This window comes from Scardinius erythrophthalmus (genome assembly GCF_964197995.2).
Source record: "Scardinius erythrophthalmus genome assembly, chromosome: 24".
Taxonomy (NCBI): domain Eukaryota; kingdom Metazoa; phylum Chordata; class Actinopteri; order Cypriniformes; family Leuciscidae; genus Scardinius; species Scardinius erythrophthalmus.
The window spans coordinates 22,923,884-22,947,902 of NC_138244.1; the positions used below are offsets into that span (position 1 = coordinate 22,923,884).

The 24,019-nt window shown below is 39.2% G+C and overlaps 2 protein-coding genes across 2 annotated transcripts; one reads left to right on the forward strand and one right to left on the reverse strand.

The window, feature by feature from the left end:
• Positions 1–1,023: 1,023 nt before the first annotated feature.
• On the forward strand, positions 1,024–13,241 carry ldha (lactate dehydrogenase A4). The gene is made up of 8 exons (XM_081355798.1): positions 1,024–1,120; positions 2,774–2,908; positions 8,446–8,563; positions 10,057–10,230; positions 10,349–10,522; positions 10,606–10,723; positions 10,986–11,109; positions 11,888–13,241. Exons 2-8 carry the CDS (start codon positions 2,780–2,782, stop codon positions 12,050–12,052), a joined length of 1,002 nt encoding a protein of 333 aa, XP_081211924.1. The 5' UTR covers positions 1,024–1,120; positions 2,774–2,779; the 3' UTR covers positions 12,053–13,241.
• Positions 12,113–23,491, reverse strand: tsg101a (tumor susceptibility 101a). Its single transcript, XM_081355797.1, has 10 exons — positions 23,147–23,491; positions 22,053–22,140; positions 21,896–21,961; positions 21,651–21,814; positions 21,385–21,511; positions 18,668–18,725; positions 18,386–18,480; positions 15,317–15,519; positions 14,964–15,203; positions 12,113–14,841 (listed from the first exon to the last, which is right to left on the reverse strand). The coding sequence occupies exons 1-10, from the start codon at positions 23,186–23,188 to the stop codon at positions 14,752–14,754; spliced, it is 1,173 nt and encodes a 390-aa protein (XP_081211923.1). The 5' UTR covers positions 23,189–23,491; the 3' UTR covers positions 12,113–14,751.
• Positions 23,492–24,019: the final 528 nt, after the last annotated feature.

Below are 24,019 nucleotides of genomic sequence, written 5' to 3' on the forward strand. Positions count from 1 at the left end.
ATATTAAAAACTGGACAGAAGGGCCTACTCTTATAACCACTTAATAATCAGTCTGTTGTATGTTTTTATAGATTAACCTTAACCAGCTAACCTATTGACCTATTTTTGGTAATAGTCTACAAATTTAGTCTAAAACTGGTGGTTAATGTTTTAATATATGCCAATCGCGTATATAGGCTATACAATAATTAGGCCTATACAAACATATTTTGTTTTTCCGTCTGCTATTTTTACAGAAGGCTACTGCTACAACTGTCCACCGACTATAATACTTTTCCTTTGCCTCTTCCTTGGGCCGTTGAAACCTACATGCCAGTTCAGCATGACACAGCACATTCACACACTTCTCTGACAGGGATGCTGGTCATTCTTCAAGTAGGCCTACAATGTGTACTTATAATAGTGTATAAGGTTTGCGATAACAGAATATTAATAAAGTAAATAAAGGTGACTTGACTGACCAATTATCCGATAACACTGAACGCAATAAAGAGTAAACGTCCACACATTTCTAATTATTATTTAGCATTCATTAACATTAGATATTTTACCTATTCAATCTATTTTATTTTATAAGATGTATTAGCTATATATATTCAAGTGCAATTTTATTTACACTGGAAAAAGAAGATATAGGGCTTTAGTAGCCTGCCTGCAATATATAGTATAATACAATGTGGGGGGGAAACTTGAAGCTATAAGCTACAATCAAAAACATTAAGGTAAACTGGTCAAGTATTTTTTTTATTTTGCTATTCATATTTAATTAAATATTTATTGTCATGTTTATAAAGCAAAAAAAAATTATTTTCCATTCTTCAATATGTTTTTTAAGCAGATTTTTGTGACATAAGCAGACATCTAGGTTAAGCAACGCGTACTGAAACTGTGGCGCGTACACCGCTAACACATCCGCTTCATGACGTTTCCTCAGATGGACGTGACTTCAACCACGGGACGCAAGCCACGCCATTCTCATTCATATGCAAATGAGGCAACTGTAGGAGGGCGTTCCGCGCTTTATAAGGTGCGCGCGCATCCTCTTCCTCACTCACAGCAGCACCAGTGCGGAGTAACCCAGTCTACACTGCATATCACTGTCAAATAACAGCATCTACAGGTAAGACACTCACGAACACTACTTACTAATATAAAGCACATTAAATAAAAGAAAGTTATAGTCTTAAAAGCACGTATCCGGTGTTGGTTGGATATTTTTTTCCTATAACGTATATAGTTAAATCTATATATGGCACTCTTCTTCTAGCATTAGGATGTAAAATGAGTCACATCCTACGGTTCCATATATAAATATGATTGAAATATGCTGATCGTTCATGTCCTGATGAAAGCACCGTTTGCTCTTGCTGTCTAGCTGTGATGATGTTACATAATCGTCGTTGCACATCATGAATATAACAGTTTACTAATAATAAACCTGCATTTTACACTTATTGTGAACTCAAATACGACTTGTTGCTGCTTGTTTTAAAATAATAAGTTTATGATCAAGTATTGATGTTTAATCAAATTCTCTTTCATGCAGTGATCATTTACTATCATTTTAATGTATACTGGAGAAAATGACTCAGTTTTGTCAATGTTAGTCTGTCATTCTGCTCGTGCGTCACTGGAGTCTAGCTGCTACGTGCTTCAGGACAGATCAGATGCACTTCATGTTCATGCACTTTTTGCTTCCTTATATGCAAAGGATTCTGGTACTTGTGTTTTTTAGGGTACATTAACCGGATGCTTAATATAAAAGTCCCGATTTGCACAATGTGTGCACGAGATGAGTCAGTATTTCATTCAGCTCGTGTAGAATTGCCATATTTATGTTCTCGATATGATTCGCCCTTGTTGCGTCAGCTTAACACCGGCCTCCAACGGGAAAATTAATTTGAATTTCTGTATTAAAGTAATGAGACTACTGATAATCGTCATTGGGAATAATGAGCAGTAAAACACCCGGACACATTACGTTTTGACATTTCTTTTTGTATTACGGTAATGAAAGAAAAAATATATATCTTCATTGTTCGGAAATAGGTTCAATTTTCGTTTAAGAAAAAAAAGAAGAAGAAGAAGAAAAAAAATATATAAAACCCAGACGTTTTCATATAGGCCTATATCTGTATATATTTACACACACACACACACACACACACACACACACACACACATATATATATATATATATATATATATATATATATATATATATATATATATATAGCCTATATATATATGTGTGTGTGTGTGTGTGCATGTTCTACAAAACCTCTCAGTGACAGGCATATTTTTTTCAGTTGTTTTGGTTTTGTAGTGATGGTTAGTGAGGATAAATGACTATAACAGACATTAGAAATCATTTTTGAAGTGCGTGTGTTTGGACTGCATATGTTGGGGCTCTATAAAGGGGCTCTTCACGTGATTTGTTCCTCCTCTTTGCATTAATTCCTCTACGTGCCTCTGTGCACACAACACTGCAGAGGCTGCAGGGGGGGGGGACTATGCTACCTGGGGATCCCCGGCACATTTGAATGTGTCAATGAGGGATTGAATGTGTTAGGACAGATTTGAGAAGCACTGCCTTGGACTACTCTGTGTCATCATGTAAATGATCTGTCAATGCAGTTGTTCTAAAATGGCTTCTTATTCGAAGCAATTCAGATTCACAGTATCTATAGTTTCCCAAAGAGCATTGATTCTAAAAGCAAATGAATGATGGATTTAAAAGCCCGAGTGACTGATAAGATTCTGTCCCCTGTAGCTGAAGATGGCCTCTACAAAGGAGAAACTCATTGCTCACGTGAGTAAGGAACAGCCTGCAGGGCCCACGAACAAGGTGACGGTGGTCGGAGTGGGAATGGTGGGAATGGCCGCCGCCATCAGCATCCTCCTCAAGGTCAGTGAGGTCACGTACTGGATACACACTCATCACTAGAGATATTATATCACTGACAACATTCATGCTTTGCCTTTTAAAAAGTTTAAAATAGAAATTGCAAATAATTTATTTTAAAATAGTAATAAATTATTAATAAATTTTAAATAAAATAAATGGAGTAAATACCTTTTTAAATAATCTGAATGACAAATTTATTTTAAAATAAATGAAGAACTTACCAATTTATTTTTTAAATACATTTAGTAAAATTTGACCTTTTTAAATCATCTGACAAATTTATTTCAAAATAAATGAAGAAATGGCTCATTTATTTTAAAATAAATGTGATAAAATTCGACCTTTTAAGTTATCTAAATGATTCATTTATTTTAAAATAAATTAAGAAATTATTCATTTATTTTAAAATAAATGTAGTTAAATTGGCCCTTTTGTAAATTATTTTCTGCTTATCCGGGGCCGGGTCGCGGGGGCAGCAGTCTAAATAGAGATGCCCAGACTTCCCTCTCCCTAGGCCTAGACACTTCCTCTAGCTCTTCCGGGGGGACACCGATGCGTTCCCAGGCCAGCCGGGAGACATAGTCTCTCCAGCGTGTCCTAGGTCTTCCCTGGGGTCTCCTCCCAGTGGGACGCGCCCGGAACACCTTCCAAGGAAGGTGTCCAGGAGGCACCCGGAACAGATGCCCGAGCCACCTCAGCTGACCCCTCTCGATGTGGAGGAGCAGCAGCTCTACTCTGAGCTCCTCCCGAGTGACCGAGCTTCTCACCCTATCTCTAAGGGAGTGCCCAGCCACCCTGCGGAGAAAGCTCATTTCGGCTGCCTTTATCCGGGATCTTGTCCTTTTGGTCATGACCCAAAGCTCATGGCCATAGGTGAGATTAGGAACGTAGATTGACCGGTAAATCGAGAGCTTCGCCTTGCAGCTCAGCTCTTTCTTCACCACGACAGACCGGTACATCGACCGCATTACTGCAGAAGCTGCACCGATTCGTATGTCAATCTCCCGTTCCATCCTTCCCTCACTCGTGAACAAAACCCCAAGATACTTAAACTCCTCCACTTGAGGCAGGAACTCTCCACCTGCCTGAAGTGGGCAAGCCACCCTTTTCCGACTGAGGACCATGGCCTCGGATTTGGAGGTGCTGATTCTCATCCCAGCTTCTTCACACTTCATGCTGAAGGTCCTGGTTTGATGAGGCCAACACGACAACATCATCTGCAAAGAGCAGAGACGAAATCGTGTTGTCACCAAACCTGACCCCCTCCGGCCCCTGGCTGCACCTAGAAATTCTGTCCATAAAAATTATGAACAGAACCGGCGATAAAGGGCAGCCCTGCCGGAGTCCAACATGCACCGGGAACAAGTCTGACTTCCTGCCGGCAATGCGAACCAAGCTCCTGCTTCAGTCGTACAGGGACCGGACAGCCCTTAGTAAACGGGGTCCGGAGCACCCTCCACAGGCCGCCGCGAGGGACACAGTCGAATGCCTTCTCCAAATCCACAAAGCACATGTGGACCTCTGTGATTTCAGCTTGGGTGATGGATTGGGGTGGAACGGTACACAGATGTCTCGGTTCGGTTCATACCACGGTTCAGACATCACGGTTCGGTACGAGTTCGGTACAATGGAGGGAAAAGCAAAACAAAAATGCAGAAGGCAATTTTTTTTTATTGTGCATGTCTCAGGCTGTACCACCTAGTGTCATACAGTCTCTCCCCTGAGCTAGCTGCAACAGCCTGCCCTGAAGTGTGTAAAGTAAGATGTAAACAAAATAAGGCAATCAGCTATAAAACTGAAAATAAAGCATCTCTTATTTATTTACGGGCTCCGCATCCGAAGACGCACGACTTCGAGCCGAATCTGGCCGAGCATGTACATCTCACAGCACCGGCACCCAGTTCTTGCGTCTAAATTAGTTGCTTACATTAACAAAATGAGCCTACAATAGCAGACATAAGCCCTTTAAATAAAACTAAATAAAATGTTTTATAAAAAGGTTCACAAAACTAAATAAAAATGTTTAGAAATGATGTAAGATAACGTTAATTTAGTTGTAGGTTACGTTCTCATATCCATTTTTTTTCTAATGTCACAAGGAATAATCTGGTTTACTGCTTTACACGATTATTTTGTAGTGTGGGTTTGGTGTACTAAAGTTTTGTTGTACTAAAATAAACATTCACGAGTGTACCTTACTTCTCACCGCTGATTCCTGATGGTTTAGATGAGTCGCACCCTGTCGTTTCAAAAAATAGTACACCGGCAAGCGCAAAGTAGAAATGCCTTGTCCATTTGGGGAGGCGCGCGGTCAGCGGAGGCTCGCACTGCGGAGGCTGGCGAAAGTATAAACAAACCTATCTTAAGGCGGGGCTAGAGATTAGTGTCCTTAAAGAACCCGCGTATCTAACAGTAGTTCCGCATTACATTGAATAATTTGCACGCGAGTTTTATTTATTTTTGTACCATGTATTCTCTGTGTAAATTCATGCACCGAACCGTGACGCCCGTACCGATTCGGTTCAATACGAATACATGTACCGTTCCACCCCTGGTGATGGATGAGTCCACCTCTGAGCCCTCAGCCTCTGCTTCCTCAATGGAAGACGTGTCAGTGGGATTGAGGAGATCCTAGAAGTATTCCTTCCACCATCCAACGACATCCCGAGTTGAGGTCAACAGCTCCCCACCTCTGCTGTAGACTGCATTGGTAGGGCACTGCTTCCTGCACCAGGTTCGGGGATTGCACCGGATACCTTACGGCCACAGCTCCGAGCGGCCGCTTCAACAACGGAGCTGGAGAACATGGTCCACTCGGACTCAATATCTCCAGCCTCCCTCGGGATCCGGTCGAAGCTCCGCCGGAGGTGGGAGTTGAAGATCTCTCTGACAGGAGACTCGGGCAAACGTTCCCAGCAGACCCTCACAGTACGCTTGGGTCTGCCGAGTCTGTCCAGCTTCCTCCCCCGCCATCGGATCCAACTCACCACTAGGTGGGGATCAGTTGAAAGCTCCGCCCCTCTCTTTACCCGAGTGTCCAAGACATACGGCCGCAGGTCAGATGAAACGACCTCAAAGTCGATCATCGACCTACGGCCTAGGGTGTCCTGGTGCCACGTGCCCTTATGCTTGAACATGGTGTCCAATAACTGAACACCGCTCAGGTTCAGATCAGGGGGGCCGTTCCTCCCAATCACGCCCCTCCAGGTGTCACTGTCGCTGCCCACGTGGGCATTAAAGTCCCCCAGTAGAATGACGGAGTCCCCAGTCGGAGCACTTTCCAGCACCCCTCCCAGAGACCCCAAGAAGGCCGGGTACTCTGCACTGCCGTTTGGCCCGTAGGCACACACGACAGTGAGAGACCTATCCCCGACCCGTAGGCACAGGGAATCGACCCTCTCGTTCACCGGGGTGATCTCCAACACATGGCGGCTGAGCTGGGGGGCTATAAGCAAACCCACACCAGCCCGCAGCCTCTCACCATGGGCCATCCTCTCTCGAGGAGTGTGGTTCCAGAGCCCAAGCCGTGCGTGGAGGTGATCCCGACTATCTCTAGTCGGAACCTCTCAACCTCACGCACAATCTCAGGCTCCTTCCCTGCCAGCGAGGTGACGTTCCACGTCCTTAGAGCTAGCTTCCGTGTCCAGGGATCGGGTTGTCGAGGCCCCCGCCTTCGACTGCCACCCGATCCTCTCAGCACCGGCCCCTTACGGTCCCTCCTGCAGGCGGTGAGCCCACGGGAAGGCGGCCCCACGTCGCTCCTTCGGGCCTGTGCCCGGCCGGACCCCGTGGGGGGAGGCCCGGCCACCAGGCACACTCTCCTACTCCATAACATTGACAGTAGTTTTTATACATTCCATGTTACACTCTGTTTAACTCTTTCCTTGTTTCTCCAGTGCATACATTATATATTCTTATAGTGTTTTATCCTAACATGCTATTTTTTGTAAAAAAAAAAAAAAAAAAAATTTGGGGCTGAAACCATCTAAATACAGCATTATTATAATATGTAGCCATTAGCCCAATCCAGCCGTTATGGACCAATGTCGCAAATTTGCTACAAACAGAAATCTACTAAGTATGTAAAAAATATTCGTCACATGAAGTCTTTATGAATAACATAGCTATAGAAGCAATCAATAAGCTGGTACATATTTTTATCTTAGCACAACTTAACTCATTTTGGGCAATTTCTCCACATTTGCGCCCTTGATATATGGATTTTGCAAACCAAAATATTAGCTTCGGTGAACCGGATGTAGTTCCCACTCCGACCGCTCCTACGAGAAACCAGTGCGTGCAAAATGTTCCTAGGTATGTATCGAATGTGCACAAACAGGCATTGGGGGAAAACACACGCTATCTCGCCTGCAGTCTGAATGGAAGGGGTTTGTTGCAAATTCGCGACAGTGGGCGTTAAGGGGATATATATATATATATATATATATATATATATATATATATATATATATATATATATATATATATATATATATATATATATAATAAATATATATATATATATATATATATATATAAGTGGACCTTTTAAATTATCTAAATTACTAATTTATTTTTTAAATAAATGCAATGAAATTAGACCTTTTAAATTATCTAAATAGAGTAAAATTGGGCGTTTTAGAATTAACTAAAGGACAACTTTATAATTATTTATTAAGAAAAAGGACAGAAATGTGCCTTGTGTTACTCCACACTCTCGATGAACCATTCTTCTATTGTGAGCAGCCCTCACAACATTTCACAATATGGTTTCCTCATTATATCCTGTCATGTCTTAACTCTTCCTGTAGTGGGAACAGTGGTGAGAGTGGAAAAAGACAATTTCACTGATATGACTATTTTAAACTCATATCACTTGTATTGAAATCTTGAATAAAAGTTTGTTTTATTAGGTAGCCTAAACAATAATTATGTGCCAATAATTTTAACCAATTTGGACCGCTTGTGCAGGTCCAATATAAATCAAATGCCATGTTTAACATGTGAACAACAACAAAAAACTGTCTGAAATGAAAATGTCACATTGATTCCCGTATCTTCCTTGAACCATCAGGAATCTGCTCATGTTTTTACTCCTGAATTCTCAATGGGGGTAAAGCACAAATAACACTGGCTTTAAAGCTTTCCTGACCTTTGAACGTAGAGCGATTTCTGAATGAGAAGGAAGGCCTTGAACCTCCGCCAAGAATAAACATGATCCTCATATCTGGAGACTTGTCAAACTTTAAGAGTCTGCACTCCTCAGCTCTCTTCATTTTTCCATCGGTGTAAAAGGCAGTCGCTGAACCTACAGGTGCAACAATCTTTAAATATTAGAAAATATAGAGGAACATAAATCAAACCGGTTCAGACTCATGACCTTAAGTAATAAAATTAATCCCTAACTCAACATTTAACAATGTCTAAGCAGCCATGTAAGGTGTGTATTATATCTCGTGTGTGTGTGTGTGTGTGTGTGTGTGTGTGTGTGTGTGTGTGTGTGTGTGTGTGTGTGTGTGTGTGTGTGTGTTGTGCAGGACCTGACTGACGAACTCGCCCTGGTGGACGTGATGGAAGATAAGCTGAAAGGAGAGGTTATGGACCTGCAGCATGGAAGCCTCTTTCTCAAGACACACAAGATAGTGGCAGATAAAGGTCAGATTTCATAATCTGGTAATAACTGGTGCTGATTTGATAACGTACCAATGAGGTGACCTAGATTCAAAATTATTATACTATTTATTTAAAAATATAAGTAAAATATTCAAATTAAAAGCATGATTCAGGGGGCTGCATATTAATCAAAAAGGAAAGATTATTTTTTGTCAATTAACAACTTCCCAGTCTGCTTTAACGTAGAAGCGTTGTCCGTCTAAATGCCCAGACACACCTAACAATAGCAGCGTTGAAAGTAAACTGGTGTCGCCTCGCATTGCCTGCGTCTGGGCCAAAAGGTTGTGTTTGAACATGGAGCGTTGTTTCCGTCACTGAATAGAAAATAAAAAAGGTAATTGCGACTTTTTATCTCACAATTCTGGCTTTTTTTTTTTCTCGCAATTGCCAGTTTACATCTTGTAATTCTCAGAAAATAAAGAATTGTCCCAAATCTCACATGTGACTTATGTGGTCCTGAATCCAATACAGCTCAGATGTTTTGCAATGCGACCTCAGTCTTAACAGTCTTATCTGAATTCATGCGACTTTTACGTCACTCTAGATCAACATTCATCACAATTCTGCGCTCGTGGGAGTCACTTCAAAGATTTTACATTCCCGAAGTTATCAAGACATTGGCGAAGTGTAGTCAGTGAAGGACAGTGATGTGTCAGAACTCATAACTATCACAGTTACGGCTCTATATACAAAAAAACTCGTATCATTAAAGCTCTTTTTTCGCATCCTCATCTCTGTTTTTTTTATATTGCCCGCGTATAATTCGCTGGCTTCCACGGCAGACCACACTATAAATAAACTTCCAATCGCTTACTTTAATGTTCTCAGTGTTTACTTCTGTATGACAGCGTGCTGCATGACGTCTTTTTATCATTCTTTTGTGCATGCGGGTCAGTTCAGGACATGATTTGTTCACACTGGAATCTGATTTAAACCACATTTAAAACAACAATGTAAACAGCTATACAAACAAATCGGGTCTGACAAATAAATCAGAATTGAGCACTAAGGATTTGCAGCGTAACTTTCCATAAACTCACAATTGCGAGAAATAAAGTCAGAATTGTGATAAACTCGCCCTTTTTATTTTTTCGCAATTCTGACTTTTTTTCTCGCAATTGCCTGTTTATATCTCGCAATTGTGAGAGAAAAAAGTCTGTGCCTGTCAGAGAAAATTAACTCTCCGCACCAGCAGGTGGCAGTAGTCAGAATTTGTCATTCAACAAGGGAAATTAACCGAAGATGATTCGCTGAAAGCATTCACGCTGAAAACCAATGCTGCCGCTCAGTCTTTCTGCCATTCAGTCACTCCGGCCAATGGTGACGTCACGCGCATAACCTCTATTTGATAGTGGCAAGAGACCATTGGTGCCAGTTCTTTCCACCATCTACTTAAGCTGGGTCTGACTCTGAACAGGCCGTTTCTCTCAGAGCGGGAGATCCTTCCAAAATGTATAATTTCATGTCATTTCCAGACTACAGTGTGACGGCTAACTCCAAACTGGTGGTTGTGACTGCTGGAGCCCGTCAGCAGGAGGGCGAGAGCCGCCTCAACCTCGTCCAGAGGAACGTCAACATCTTCAAGTTCATTATCCCCAACATCATGAAGTACAGCCCCAACTGCATCCTTCTGGTGGTCTCAAACCCAGGTATGACACAACAACTGTCCACTGAGACCAGCACCGGCTTTGAATGTCGATCCTTTTGCAATGAATGTTTGATGGCGTGTAGCTTCAGAAACGTAAACAAATGTTCTCTTGTCTTCAGTCGACATCTTGACTTACGTGGCCTGGAAGTTGAGCGGTTTGCCCAGGAACCGTGTGATCGGCAGCGGCACAAACCTGGACTCTGCTCGTTTCCGTTACCTGATGGGAGAGAAGTTGGGCATCCACCCATCCAGCTGCCACGGTTGGGTTGTGGGAGAACATGGAGACTCCAGCGGTGAGGACCGCAGGGATGATTAGGAGCACAGATGTGTTTCAAGAGCACAGTGAATACAACTAAACATCCCTCTTCTCTTTCAGTTCCCGTGTGGAGCGGCGTCAACGTGGCTGGTGTGTCCCTTCAGAGTCTGAACCCTGACATGGGCACCGATAAAGACAAGGAGGACTGGAAGAGCGTCCACAAGATGGTGGTTGACAGGTAATTTGCAACCAATTAAACATCCATATTGTGGTATAGTACTTTACACTAATATTCGTCTCAGAACGACATAGAGAAAGGTTTTAGGGAGAGGGGCCAAGTGTTAAGAGTCGTCTCCATTCGTTTGTATATGATCTGTAATAAATGTATACTATGTGTCGCCATTAGAAAGCCTATCAATCAAGGCCTTGCGTAAATGTATTTAGTCTGGACTCGTGGTTGTTTATGTGTGTTTAACAAATAAATCTGGTTTATTTGGCAGTGCATATGAGGTTATTAAACTGAAGGGTTACACTTCCTGGGCGATTGGTATGTCTGTAGCTGACCTGTGTGAAAGCATCTTGAAGAACTTGCACAAGTGTCACCCAGTTTCTACTTTGGTCAAGGTGAGATTTTCATGTTTAGGTCTGGTTGACCTGCTGTCTTCATTAACCAAATATTGTGAACCATATTTTTTTCTTGTAGAGACAGAACATAAGTACGTACATATATAATAATAAACTCTGTCCCAAAACCGCGGTCTTATGACAAAATAGGCAACAACATTCTAAGGGAGCATCAAGTGAGTGAATATGGACAGCAACTCCTATTTGATGCAAACTTGAAGCACACAGAAGATCTAATATTTACAGTTGGCTCCAGTGGATCTTACGTTAGCATGTTGCTAAGCTAACAATCTTATGTACTGATCTTAACAACTCTTCATGGACACATGGAAGCTTGTTTCCCCCATGGAATAAAATAATTTAAAAGATAATTGCGACTTTATCTCACAATTTTGACTTTTCTCAGAATTGCGAGATATAAACTTGCACTTCTTACCTTTTTTTTTTTTCTTGGAATTGCGAGTTTATATCTTGCAATTCTGACTTTATAACTCGCAAATCTGACTTTTCTCAGAATTGCAAGATATAAACTTGCAATCCTTAAAATAGAGTTCATATTTATCATAATAGACATTTCCCTCGACTGTCCATCATTCTGGACTAAATGCCTCTCAAGAGTTTGTCACAGTGCATTGTGTGATTTAATTATCCTCGAAAGGTTATCTTAGAAACAGCCTGTTTAAAAATGTTGGCTAGATGCTAAGCTTAATAAGATCTGGAACAAAGCTATAAAATACCTACAGGGCACCATTGTTTGACATTTGTTGTGTATTTACAGGGAATGCATGGTGTGAATGACGAGGTCTTCCTCAGCATACCTTGCATCCTGGGCAACAGTGGCCTGACAGATGTTGTCCACATGACCCTCAAACCAGACGAGGAGAAGCAGCTGGTGAAGAGCGCTGAGACCCTGTGGGGCGTTCAGAAGGAGCTGACCCTGTGAACCGCCGCCTTGTCCAAAATGTAGCCAGTGTCACAAAATACAAACCTCAATGAGTCCTGCTTATCAATCTCCTGACTTCAAAAACCTCACTGCCTGTAACCATTAGAAATCTACACGCCAGTCTCAGACCTTTAGATTGTAACACTCCTTATTTCAGAGGTTTTAGAAATCGTTTATTCCTGTTATCTTTACAGAGATCATCACCCTTTGTGAAAGTTTGTGTCTATGTGCATAGTATTGTTATTCAAGAAAGAAGCACTTGCGAGCAGGATGATGTGCAATTTGAGTATTTTATTCCGATCTGAGGTCAGCTAGCATTCCGTACTTGCATCACGCTAATGATAATTTCACCAAGACCAACACGTAAAATCAAAGCTCATTATACAAACCTGTCAACGCAAAGTGTTACGTTTTTCGGCAGGCTTGACATCAAATTGTAAAAAGACATGCGCACAATAGTCCTCATTTATGAAAATCAATCTGTAAATCGTTTGTAAAACCTGAAATTAATGCAAGTTTACTTAGAATGATTTTACGATCAGAATTTCTACATTAAGTAACCAAAGAATGGTTTAAAGAATGACGTTGAATTGTCAAGTGGAATGTGACGGTTGACAATTATTTAACAAATGATTTAGAAATTGGTGGTTGAACTGAATGCAATTGTTCAATTTGTATTAAAATTGCTTTAATTTATTTTCATTTAATGAATTAATTTAAAGTAATTAGTTCTTCTATGGATGTTCATGATTGAGGTCTATTGGCTAACAGGTCAGAATGCGAATAACAGCGTTTACGTGTAAAGACAAATTGGTTTTACGCGTTAATGTAATGTACACAAAGACTGCGCATGTAAACACTCAATACAAGTCAGTGGCTTTGAACTGAAAGTCAACCACAAGAATTTATTGTAATTTATGCTATAACAAAACCATATAGAGGTGTTAAAAGTTTAAGATAATCCAACTACTTGGTGTAATTGGTGTAAGTATACACTTTATGTTCAGCTGGAAACAAAATGCTGTTGTCGATGTATTTTTATTTCTGTTAGTGTTGGTTCATAAGAACAACGACGCACTCCAGCCGAGTGGTAAATGCACAGAGATGGTTATAGCTGTTACTTGAAGCGTGTGACTGTACAATTGAGACGCAGCCCGTAACCGAATAAACGATGTGACTAACTACAAAAGCTGTTTTTCTGTGTTTGTTCTTTAGACAAAATTGCTGTACCGAAACAAACTGGGTTTGTGAACCATGTTGTTTAAATAATCTGTTAAAAGTGTATTAGCATTTCCAAAGGTGCATTAAATAGCATCAATATAAGGCTGGTTTTGAGTTTAATACCTCAAGGTCAAAATACAAGTTAGCACAGTGGGACCTGCCAACCATTTATTACACACACTGATATGAAAACATGAGGCAATTGCTGACCATTAACAAATCTATCAATATGTTATTTTATTTGATCTGCTTGACAATCTATAGCCTGGAACAAATAAGAACAAATATTAGCGGGGGAAGTCTCTAAGAAACTGCAACGCAAGTCTTAAAAATTCAATTCACATCTCAAAAGTGCATTAAAACAATTGCAACTGAAATCCAACAGGTAAGAAAAAAACATCTAAAGAATTGTTAATATTTTAAACCCATTTAGAAGAATAAACGGTCAGAAAATTGAAAGTACAGTACAACAGTTTATACCTTTTCAGTTTTCAAAACAAACATTATTAGTAACAAACCATACTTTGTATACAACTAAATGATTTACAGTTATAACGTCATAACAATAAAATCTGGAACACCAAATAGTTCCCAATTGTGACGATAAATAATAAATTCAGCAAAATAAATGTAATGAAATACTGAACCACAAGTCATCACTGTTCTCCATGAGGTGAATCTCAAGAAATGTCATATTTTACCCCAAAATAAAAAAGGAACAATAAATTATATTTTGCATAAAGTAAATGAAGTCGATTTTTAGACAGTGATTTATTTATTTTTGCATTGTGATATTAAAGACATTTTACAAAAATTCTCGTAGTCAAGAGAGAAAAAAAAAAGATAAAATACAAATTAAATGTAATGTTGATTTTAATTGAAAAAAGTAATCCAAAATGCTTGGACATTAATGCTTTACAGTAATAACCATAAGACTTTATTTTTCTCATGTTGACTGTCATGATAATGCCACAATGTAAAAATCTTAATAGTCCTAAAAATAGGTTTCATCTTTTTATGCAAAATGTACATTTTTCTTTTCATTTTTGGGGTGAATTTCCCTGGGATTCACGTTGGTATGGAGTATGACAATATTTTTTAACAGTGCCTGAATGAAAATAGGAGTAGCTATCCACATTTGAGAGCAGTTTTCTCACATATTACCTATGGATGTCTCATTTTAAATGTGTCACTTGGTACGGTTAATATAATTATCTAAAGCCAAAGACCCAAACACCTGCCAGTTTAACATGAGAAGCTCAAATGAAAGAAGGAACAAAATGTCTATGACGTCTCAATCTCAGGACTAGTTTTGACCTTTTAGCATTCAAATATCGAAATCAAGGAGGTACAGTAGCTAAAATTCTCACAGAAGTAAAATATCATAAACTGGTGAGCTCCCACTGACCCAGATCAGAGTCCGGGTCATATGATCAGCGCTGGAGTGTCAGGAGGAGAATGTACTGGTGACGGCAGGGTCAGTAAAGGTCACTCAGTCCAGCGGTCTTTCGTGCTTTCTGCATGAGCGCTCGCAGCTGGAACTGTTTTCGGGACAGCAGACGCACATGCTGAGGACAAAAACGGGACGAAGTCAAACATAACAGTACCAAGAAAATCAAATACAGGACAATAAATGACACGTTTGCGCCAAAAATTTAGTTCTCTGAAAGAAAGAAAGAAATAGAAAGACCTTGAGAAAGACCTCCAGGTCGATGACTCCTCTCCGCAGGGCTTCTCCCAGGTAAAAGATGGTGTCCTCAATAGCGTTCTCCTCTGCATACAGGTTCAGGATCTGCTTGTAGAGCGGGGCTGTCGGTATGATCACGTCATCAATGTCATTGTTTTCTGATTGGTTCTCCATCTTCTCCAGAGCTTCACTCAGTTCCTCGTCCTTCTTCTTCAGGAGCTCGATGTTTCGGTCCACCTCAGCCTGAAGGTGCACAAACACACATCTAACGTAATGCTTCTACAAAAACTGGGTGATCTCAATGCAGAATTTGGGAAGAACAACCTTCCCTATGGAATAATTGCAAACGTTCTTACCACTTCCTGGTCCAGGCGGGACACCATGTCTTCCAGCTTCTGGTGTCCTTTCTTCAGGTCTTCCTCTGTCCTCTTCAGGGCGTCCAGCTCGGCTTGCGCTCTGTCCATCTCCTCCTTCATTCTCCAGCGCAGTTTATCGCTCACAGCCGAGATTAGCGATGCTCGGATGGTGTCCTCACCGATCGTACCATCACGACTTGGACCTGGAGGGAGAAGAGACAGAGACACAGATTTAGTGCCACAGTTTTTTAGAGATAGCCAAGGTTATGAGTTTGATTCCTAAGAAATGCATGAACTAATAAAATGAATACACTGAATGCAATGTAAGCTGCTTTGGATGGGAATTTTTGAGATTCTTCCGCATTTGTGAGGTCAGGCACTGATGTTGGACGAGAAGGTCTGGCTCACAGTCTCCGCTCTAATTCATCCCAAAGCTGTTCTATCGGGTTGAGGTCAGGACTCTGTGCAGGCCAGTCAAGTTCCTCCACACCAAACTCGCTCATCCATGTCTTTATGGACCTTGCTTTGAGCGCTGGTGCGCAGTCATGTTGGAACAGGAAAATCCCCAAACTGTTCCCACAAAGTTGGGAGCATGAAATTGTGCAAAATGTCCATCTCGTCCAAGACTCGTCCATCGGATTGCCAGACAGAGAAGCGTGATTAGTCACTCCAGAGAACGCATCTCCACTTCTCTAGAGTCCAGTGGCGGTGGCTTTACACCACAGCATCCGACGCTTGGCATTGCACTTGGTGATGTAAGGCTTGGATGCAGCTGTTCGGCCATGGAAACCCATTCCATGAAGCTCTACGCACTGTTCTTGAGCTAATCTGAAGGCCACACGAAGTTTGGAGGTCTGTAGCAACTGACTCTGCAGAAAGTTGGCGATTTCTGCGCACTTCGCACCTCATCATGCGCTGACCCATCTCTGTGATTTTATGTGGCCTACCACTTCGTGGCTGAGTTGCTGTTATTCCCAATTGCTTCCACTTTGTTATAATACCACTAACAGTTGACCGTGGAATATTTAGTGGTGAGGAAATTTCACGAATGGACTTATTGCACAGGTGGCAACCTACCACACTTGAATTCACTGAGCTCCTGAGAGCGACCGATTCTTTCACAATTGTTAGACACATTAGTATATTCACCCCAAAAATGGTTTTAAGCCAGTTATTTATATATTTTGCTGTAGTGTGTCAGTGTCCTTTTGCCATTAATTGTAATAATCTAGTTAGATTTTTGTATGCACAGGGAGTCTGACAACACAGAGATTCATTCCACTGTGAAAACAACCCTTTTTCTCCATTATTACATAAGTTGTGCCTCTAAGAACGCCTGCTGTCAGTGAGCAGCTCAGCTGAAACGTGTTCATACTATCTCAGCCATACAGAGACACTCAGTGTGATTATAGACTCACACATTCTGCATAGCACTGTAGTTAATGTCATGGTTCAGACCTAATGATGAAAGTTCCCTAGGGACTGATATCCTCTTCCCACTCCTGCCACTCTAAATATACCCACTAGCCTCTCTGTCAAACTGCATGAACCAAGTCCTTTGACCTTTACCAGCTCAGAATCTAGTTACAGGCCCAACCTTTCAGAGCACTCCAACGCGGTCACTGTAAACCAGTCACAGAGCCGGGGAGAAGACCAGAGGTCAGGGTCAAGACGAGGCAGAGATAGAGGAGTAGAGCGAATGTAAAAGGTGAACTGTGTTGTACTTTTATGAAACTGACATTAACACGTTGTCTCATATAATTCAGGGAAGCTGTGTCTTGTCCAATATCTTATTTTAGATGAACTCCTAATACTGTAATATACTCTTGACAACTGAGTAAAAGTCTAGTTAAAGAATGATGTATATAGTACAGGCGTTCTGTTGCCAATTCAGATTAAATCAGATGCAGATTAAATAAAGCCAGTTCAGACTGAATGTTGTCAATTCTCACATTCAAATTGAATATTGCTAATCCAGATTATAAATAAGAGTTAAAAAAAAAGACAATTCACATTAACTCACATTATTAAATGGTACTAATCCAAATTCAGAGTAAATGCTACCAATTCAAATTAATTCAGATTCAAACTGAATACCAGTTCAGTTTAGCTCTGATTCAGATTCAAGTGTTGATTTAGATAAACTTGCATTAATGTTCAGTGATTTAGATAAACTCATATTCATATTGAATGCGACCATTTTAGATTAACTAATTTAGATTCGGATTGAATGCTACTCATTTAACTGCAGAGTAAAGGCTATCAATTCACATTAACACGGATTCAAATTAAACGTGGGCAATTCAAATGAATTCAGATTCAAACTGAATGCTACTACTTTAGTGTAGCTCAGATTCAGTGTTGCCAATTTAGATGAACTCATATTCAAAATGAATGTTGCCAGTTCAAATTAATTCAGAATCTAGTTCAGTTTCTCTGATTCAGATGCAGTGTCGCCAATGCAGATTAACTCAGATTCATATTTAATGTTGCAAATGATGTACTGTTAATTCAGATCTACTCTTTTTTTATACTTAAAAACCAATGTTGTGGATTACAAGTATTAATGTTGTAAATAATGTTCTTCTTATGTTCTTGTTCTTCTTGCACAGACCAATCGTTTCCCTTCATAAGACCTCAATGTATCGTCAATTTTGTTTTGCCTGTAATGTTTTTTTCGACTCTCAAAGTGACGGTAGCCATTGACTTGCATAATGTGATTCACCAAGGACCACGGCTTCAGCTAAAAATCTTCTTTACATTTCTACTGAAGAAATAAAGACACATACATCTTGGATGGCCTGAGGGTGAGTAACAGCAAATTTTCATTTTTGGGTGAACTAACCCTTTAACGTTGCCATTTAAGATGAACTCAGATGCAAATTTACATCAATCCAGTAAATGGATTGTTGGAAATAAATTTGGCAATTCAGATTGAAAGGATCAGGAACAAGTCTGAAAAATGACATCTGAGGCCTACAACTGAAGTTTAAAAAATAAAATCCATATGGCTTATTCCGAGGATATTGTGATTTGTGGGTTAAAATGATATATGAAGTAGTAACTCACCCACAGTGGTGGCAGGAGTCTGGGAAGGGTAATGTGCAGGACCACCTGTGGCAGGATAAGCATTGCCTCCTGGGTAAGGGTAACCTGGGTAACCACTGAAGAAGACATAAACCATTACATAACCAATTAATCACACTCTTTAATTACAACACTGCCTTTTAAACCATGTGTTTTTATATCATGAGGGTTGGAAAAGTGTTAATGACTTGAACAGGTTTAATTAATATTGTTCAGGCTGTTGCATGTGATTTTTGGTCAGACTGAATCAGATTGAATCATTACCATGGGTTTGGGTTGGGCCCATAGGGAGACACTGCTGGCATTCCTGGCATATAGGACTCTGGAAGGAGGAGAAGGACACAAGACAAACACTTCAGTATGGAGCAGGGAGACATCTGCTGTTTAAAACAGGCATTACTTTGTAAAATGGGAATGGTTTAGTGATCATGTGAAGCTTATTTCATATATGAATAATCTGAACTAAAAAAATAAGTCACAAGAAAGTCTACATTTTCAGTGCCTAAAATATATGATATTGCAATCATAAAAATGTACATTACGTTTACCTTATAATAGATTAAAGTATCTATGTTTTACCACCACGCATCCTATAAGGAATATAATCTCCAGGTCAACAAATGTCTGTATCCTATAGCCAAAATCTGAAAAATTTGAAATTATATTTTGCACACAAAAAAAGTCTATATAAATTCTCTTTTTATATATTTAAAACTGTACGTATCACTTGGAAAATGTTTTGTTTTCTGTATTGAAGCTCATATAAGGATTTTTGCAGATGATACCGATTTTTTTTGTCATCCGATTCATATTCAAGCTTTATATAAGTAAAAATTAAGCTCTCTGTTTAATTAATTTTTTTTTCAGATAAGTAATAAGAAAGACATTGTTTACAGTAATGCTATAGATGGATGTTTTAATTGAGAATCAAAAAAATAAGCACAACAAATAACAATTTTACAATTTTAAAAAAGGGCTTATGCAAAACACTCTCTTTGCTCAATTCTTGCGCCACTCCTGTTCAACCTATACATGCTCCCACTGAGCCAAATAATGAGAAAGAACCAAACTGCTTACCACAGCTATGCAGACGACACACAGGTCTACTTAGCCCTATCGCCTAAAGACTACAGCCCCATTGACTCCCTGTGCCAATGCATTGATGAAGTCAACACCCAACAGTTGGATGTGCCAAAACTTTCTTCAGCTAAACAAAGACAAAACTGAAGTCATTGCGTTTGGAAACAAAGATGAAGTTCTCAAGGTAAATGCATACCTTGACGCTAGGGGTCTAACAACTAAAAATCAAGTCAGGAATCTTGGTGTGACACTAGAGTCAGACCTTAGTTTCAGTAGTCATGTCAAAGCAATAACTAAATCAGCATACTATCATCTCAAAAATATTGCAAGAATTAGATGCTTTGTTTCCAGACAAGACTTAGAGAAAGTTGTGCATGATTTCATCGGATTATTGTTATGGACAATACTCTTACAGAACGCCAGGATTCTGAGCAGAACCAGAAAATATGAACATATCACACCAGTCCTGAGGTCTTTACACTGGCTCCCAGTTACATTTAGGATTGATTTTAAAGTATTATTACTGGTATATAAATCATTCAATGGCCTAGGTCCTCAATACATTGCAGATAAGCTCACTGAATATAAACCCAACAGATCACTCAGATCACTAGGATCACATAAACTAAAAATACCAAGGGTTCACTCTAATGGTGAGTCCGCTTTTAGCTACCAGCTTCCAGAAGAGATCAGATGTGCTCCTACAGTAGTCACTTTCAAATCCAGACTCAAAACACATCTGTTTAGCTGTGCATTTACTGAATGAGCACTGTGCCACTGTACGTCCGACTGATTACACTGTATTTTAACTCTGCATTCTCCTTTTGATTCTAAACTGAACTCAAATGGCACTGATTGATAACCAGTGTCTTGTGAAGGGTACTGTAGTAGTGGGGGAAACCTGATGGTCCTGATGGCCTAAATTTGTCTTCTTTTTGTGTTCAACAGAACGGGATCAGAAAATAATTATTTTCTCCCATTCACTTGCATTGACGGTTTTTCAACTTTGAGGTCCAGCGGGGTTTTACGGAAGGGGCGGGACTTACCAGCTCTATAGTGACTCCATATAAACCGGTCCAACGGTTTAAAGGTCCAAATTTCAGTTTCAGTGCAGCTTCAAAGGCTCTACACGATTCCAGCCGAGGAATCTCTTTGAAAGTTCAGACGTGTTCCGGTTTCAAAAATGTAGGATAGGGCGAAAAACTCCATCTCATTTTCTCCTCCAACTTCAAAATCATCCCACATCGTTGTTCTACCTTTTATTTATTTATTTTTTTGGTAAATGGTGTTTGACTTAGTCTTTGCACGTTGGCTTTGTAAACACTAGAGCTGTACTTCCGCCTACGTCACGCTTGACCTTTCAATGTGATTACGTAATGCGTGGCGCATCACAGAGCTAGTGCAAGATGAGCATTTGAGGTTAAAAAGTTTTTTTGTTGTTTTGTTTTTTAAATGTTTCGCTAGATAAGACCATTATTCCTCGCCTGGGATCGTGTAAAGCTCTTTGAAGCTGCACTGAAACTACAATTTGGACCTTCAACCAGTTGGACCCCATTGAAATCCACAATATGCAGAAAAATCCTGGAATGTTTTCCTCAAAAACCTTCATTTCTTTTCGACTGAAGAAAGAAAGACATGGGGACATCTTGGATGACATGGGGGTGAGTAAATTATCAGGAAATTTTAATTATGAAATGAACTAATCCTTTAAGACATTAACGACTGTGTTTACGAAAATACTTGCAAAGACGGGCGTTTTGACACATAAGTGTGTGTATCGGCCTATTTTAGATATTCCTGATCGAGTCACAGAATGTGATTATCGGCCGATGCCGATCGACTGGAGCATCCCTAGTTTTCTGAGATACACTGATGAACACACGATATGAAGAGATGCTTACGGTTGGGGGGTCCGGCAGCTTGGAAGGCCTGGTAAGGAGGCTGTGTCGTGGGTCTGGAGAAAACAGGCGGCTCCTCGCCAAACACCACAATCATGACCTGGATGAGCCCGTATAGATCTGACTGAGGCTAAAGTCCAGGAGATAATAATGCAAAAGTTGAGTGAATGTTTCTAATTTCCATGTCATTTTTATTTCTTTGTGAAAGACATTGGGGGAAAAACATTGCTATTAGAATGAAATAGTTGTGTGTGATGATGGAGTCGTACATGCTTCCACTCGTGCAGGTAGGGCAGGTAGATCTTGCCGTTGGCATCAATGTGTTTGCCGGTCTTGATCATCATCGCACTGGTGGGCTTCACAAAACATATAGGAGGATTGTAGGGATACGTATCCAACAGCCACAAGCACACAGGAATATTGTACACGTTTCCTGAGACGGGAAAACCAGTTTAGTTATAAGTATTATAATGTTGCCTTCATTTTTACACTATAAAACAATTCTCTAACCCACCTCTATAACTAACTGGTACAGTTCCTGTGAGGCTCATCAAGTCTCTGGATGATCCGTCATTAAACACTGTGAGAGAAACACCAGTTACTCATGAAAAACTCAAAGAAGTACATTAACATTTCCAGTACAAAGTGCAGATAGGATGAGAGAATCTTACCGTACGCATCCATAACGGGTTTGAGGTCTTTGTACTGAGAGATGACGTTTGTTATCTCTCGGACAGTGAGATCTCTGTACTTGTATTGCTGAATATAGAAAAACAATACACTAATATAAATAACCCAATAATCTTATGAACAAATTATTGTCTCTATTATAAAGCCTTATCAAAATGAATTGTATGAATTTACATTATATCAATAATACTTTTCAAACTGTTTAAATGTGTATTTAATCATATGTTAAGAATTATATAGCCTAATAATGTTTGCTAATTAAATAAAGTTATTATAAAATATGAATATAACTATTTTGACTTAAAAAAGGAAAAATAACATATGAAACCACCCAAATCCAATACATAGCCTACATTTAGTACATCTTATATAAATACAGACAAATAACCTGCCTAATGCATTAGATGAACTGAACTTAAACATTTAAAATTGTGTCTTGGCATCTAAATAAAATAAATATGTTTAAGTACTAAAATTACTCAAACTAAAACTGAAATAAAAATAAAGCTGAACCAATGGCAAAAGCCATAAACAAAATTCAAAATCACATAAAATTACTATTACTAAAACTTAAAATGAAAACTGAAAATATAAAATTAAAAGCTAATGCAAAATATAACTAAACATTATAATAGTACATTATTAATACTGATGTATTCTTAATTTGTACACGTACATTAACGAGAATGAGAAAATATACTAAGAAGCTAACTTTCATTTTCTTTATCTTTTCTTATTTCAAAACTGTATCCATTATACGTGAATTGTATGAAACTAATTTAATCAAGATATATCATTCAACAATGAACAGTTAAGTGTAAACATCTCTCTATACTAATGTTATTAATGAAAGTTATTATAAAATAAAACATAACTATGTTGACTTTTAAAAACACCCAAATAAAGTATTACAATTATTTCAGTACATCTAATATAAATATAGACAAATAACCTGCCTAATACAGTCGATATGAAATTATTTCACATTTTAACACAATAAATATCAAATACCCTTCATACTCTTCCCTATTAAATTTCAAAATGAGAGATTGCAGACAAAAGGCGGAATACAAACCTTCAGCATCTTTTTAAGAGCTCCTTCGTTGACAACAGCCATGATTTACTGTACAAATATTAAAAACACTAAAGTCCTGAGCAAAAAAAAAAAAAAAAGACTGTGTGAAATATATGAATGTGTCTCAGCTCAGGCCAAAACACTCAACAAACCCTAAACACTCGTATTACCGGCTGCTGTGTGACACAAACACACTCTAAATGTCTTAAAAACTCATTAATATAGTCTGAATTGTGGCTATTTAAAGAGACTTCAATAGATATAAGTAAAGTCGACTAGCGTTCATCTCGAGAAAGATAAACAATACGAACGATGGATGCGAACGTCATACAGTAAGAGAGTTTCACTTCCGGTGGACTTTTCATAATAAAAGTCTGACGAGTAGTTTCTGTTTATGATAAATGACAAACATAAATAAATCGTAAGTCATAATTCATAATTTATTTTATGCATAAAAAATATATAATGCGTATGTTCTATTTAATAGACTTTAATTTTTAATTTTCCTAGTTTAGGTTGGTACACATTTTTAAAATGTACATGTCGTATATCAGACAAAACCAACACTTGACAACACTGGATTCATTTAAATTACTTTTAAATTAATGCAATTAATCAATTTTTTTAAACTTCATGTTCATTTTAATGTGAGTGAATATGTAGTGATATCTAATATATAATAAGTGTATTATATGCACATTTACATAGGCTATCTAAATAGGTGTTTTGACATACAAGTCAAAATATGCATCAATGAAAAACATTTGAAAGTGCATGAATCACTAGGAAAACATTGCATCATAAGCATGTGACTTGTGTATTTACATACAATGTACAAGACATTTATTCATACTGCTCAAATTTAACATTCAT

Bases quoted from the DNA above. Each gene is read 5' to 3' on its own strand.
- ldha (XM_081355798.1), top strand. From the start codon at position 2,780: ATGGCCTCTACAAAGGAGAAACTCATTGCTCACGTGAGTAAGGAACAG. The intron at 2,909-8,445 runs GTCAGTGAGGTC...TGTGTTGTGCAG, and splicing joins CCATCAGCATCCTCCTCAAG to GACCTGACTGACGAACTCGC. The intron at 10,523-10,605 runs GTGAGGACCGCA...CTTCTCTTTCAG, and splicing joins AGAACATGGAGACTCCAGCG to TTCCCGTGTGGAGCGGCGTC.
- tsg101a (XM_081355797.1), bottom strand. From the start codon at position 23,188: ATGGCTGTTGTCAACGAAGGAGCTCTTAAAAAGATGCTGAAG. The intron at 18,481-18,667 runs GTAATGATTCAA...TGTCTTCTTCAG, and splicing joins GGGCCCAACCCAAACCCATG to TGGTTACCCAGGTTACCCTT. The intron at 15,520-18,385 runs GTGAGTTACTAC...TTCTCCCTCCAG, and splicing joins GACTCCTGCCACCACTGTGG to GTCCAAGTCGTGATGGTACG.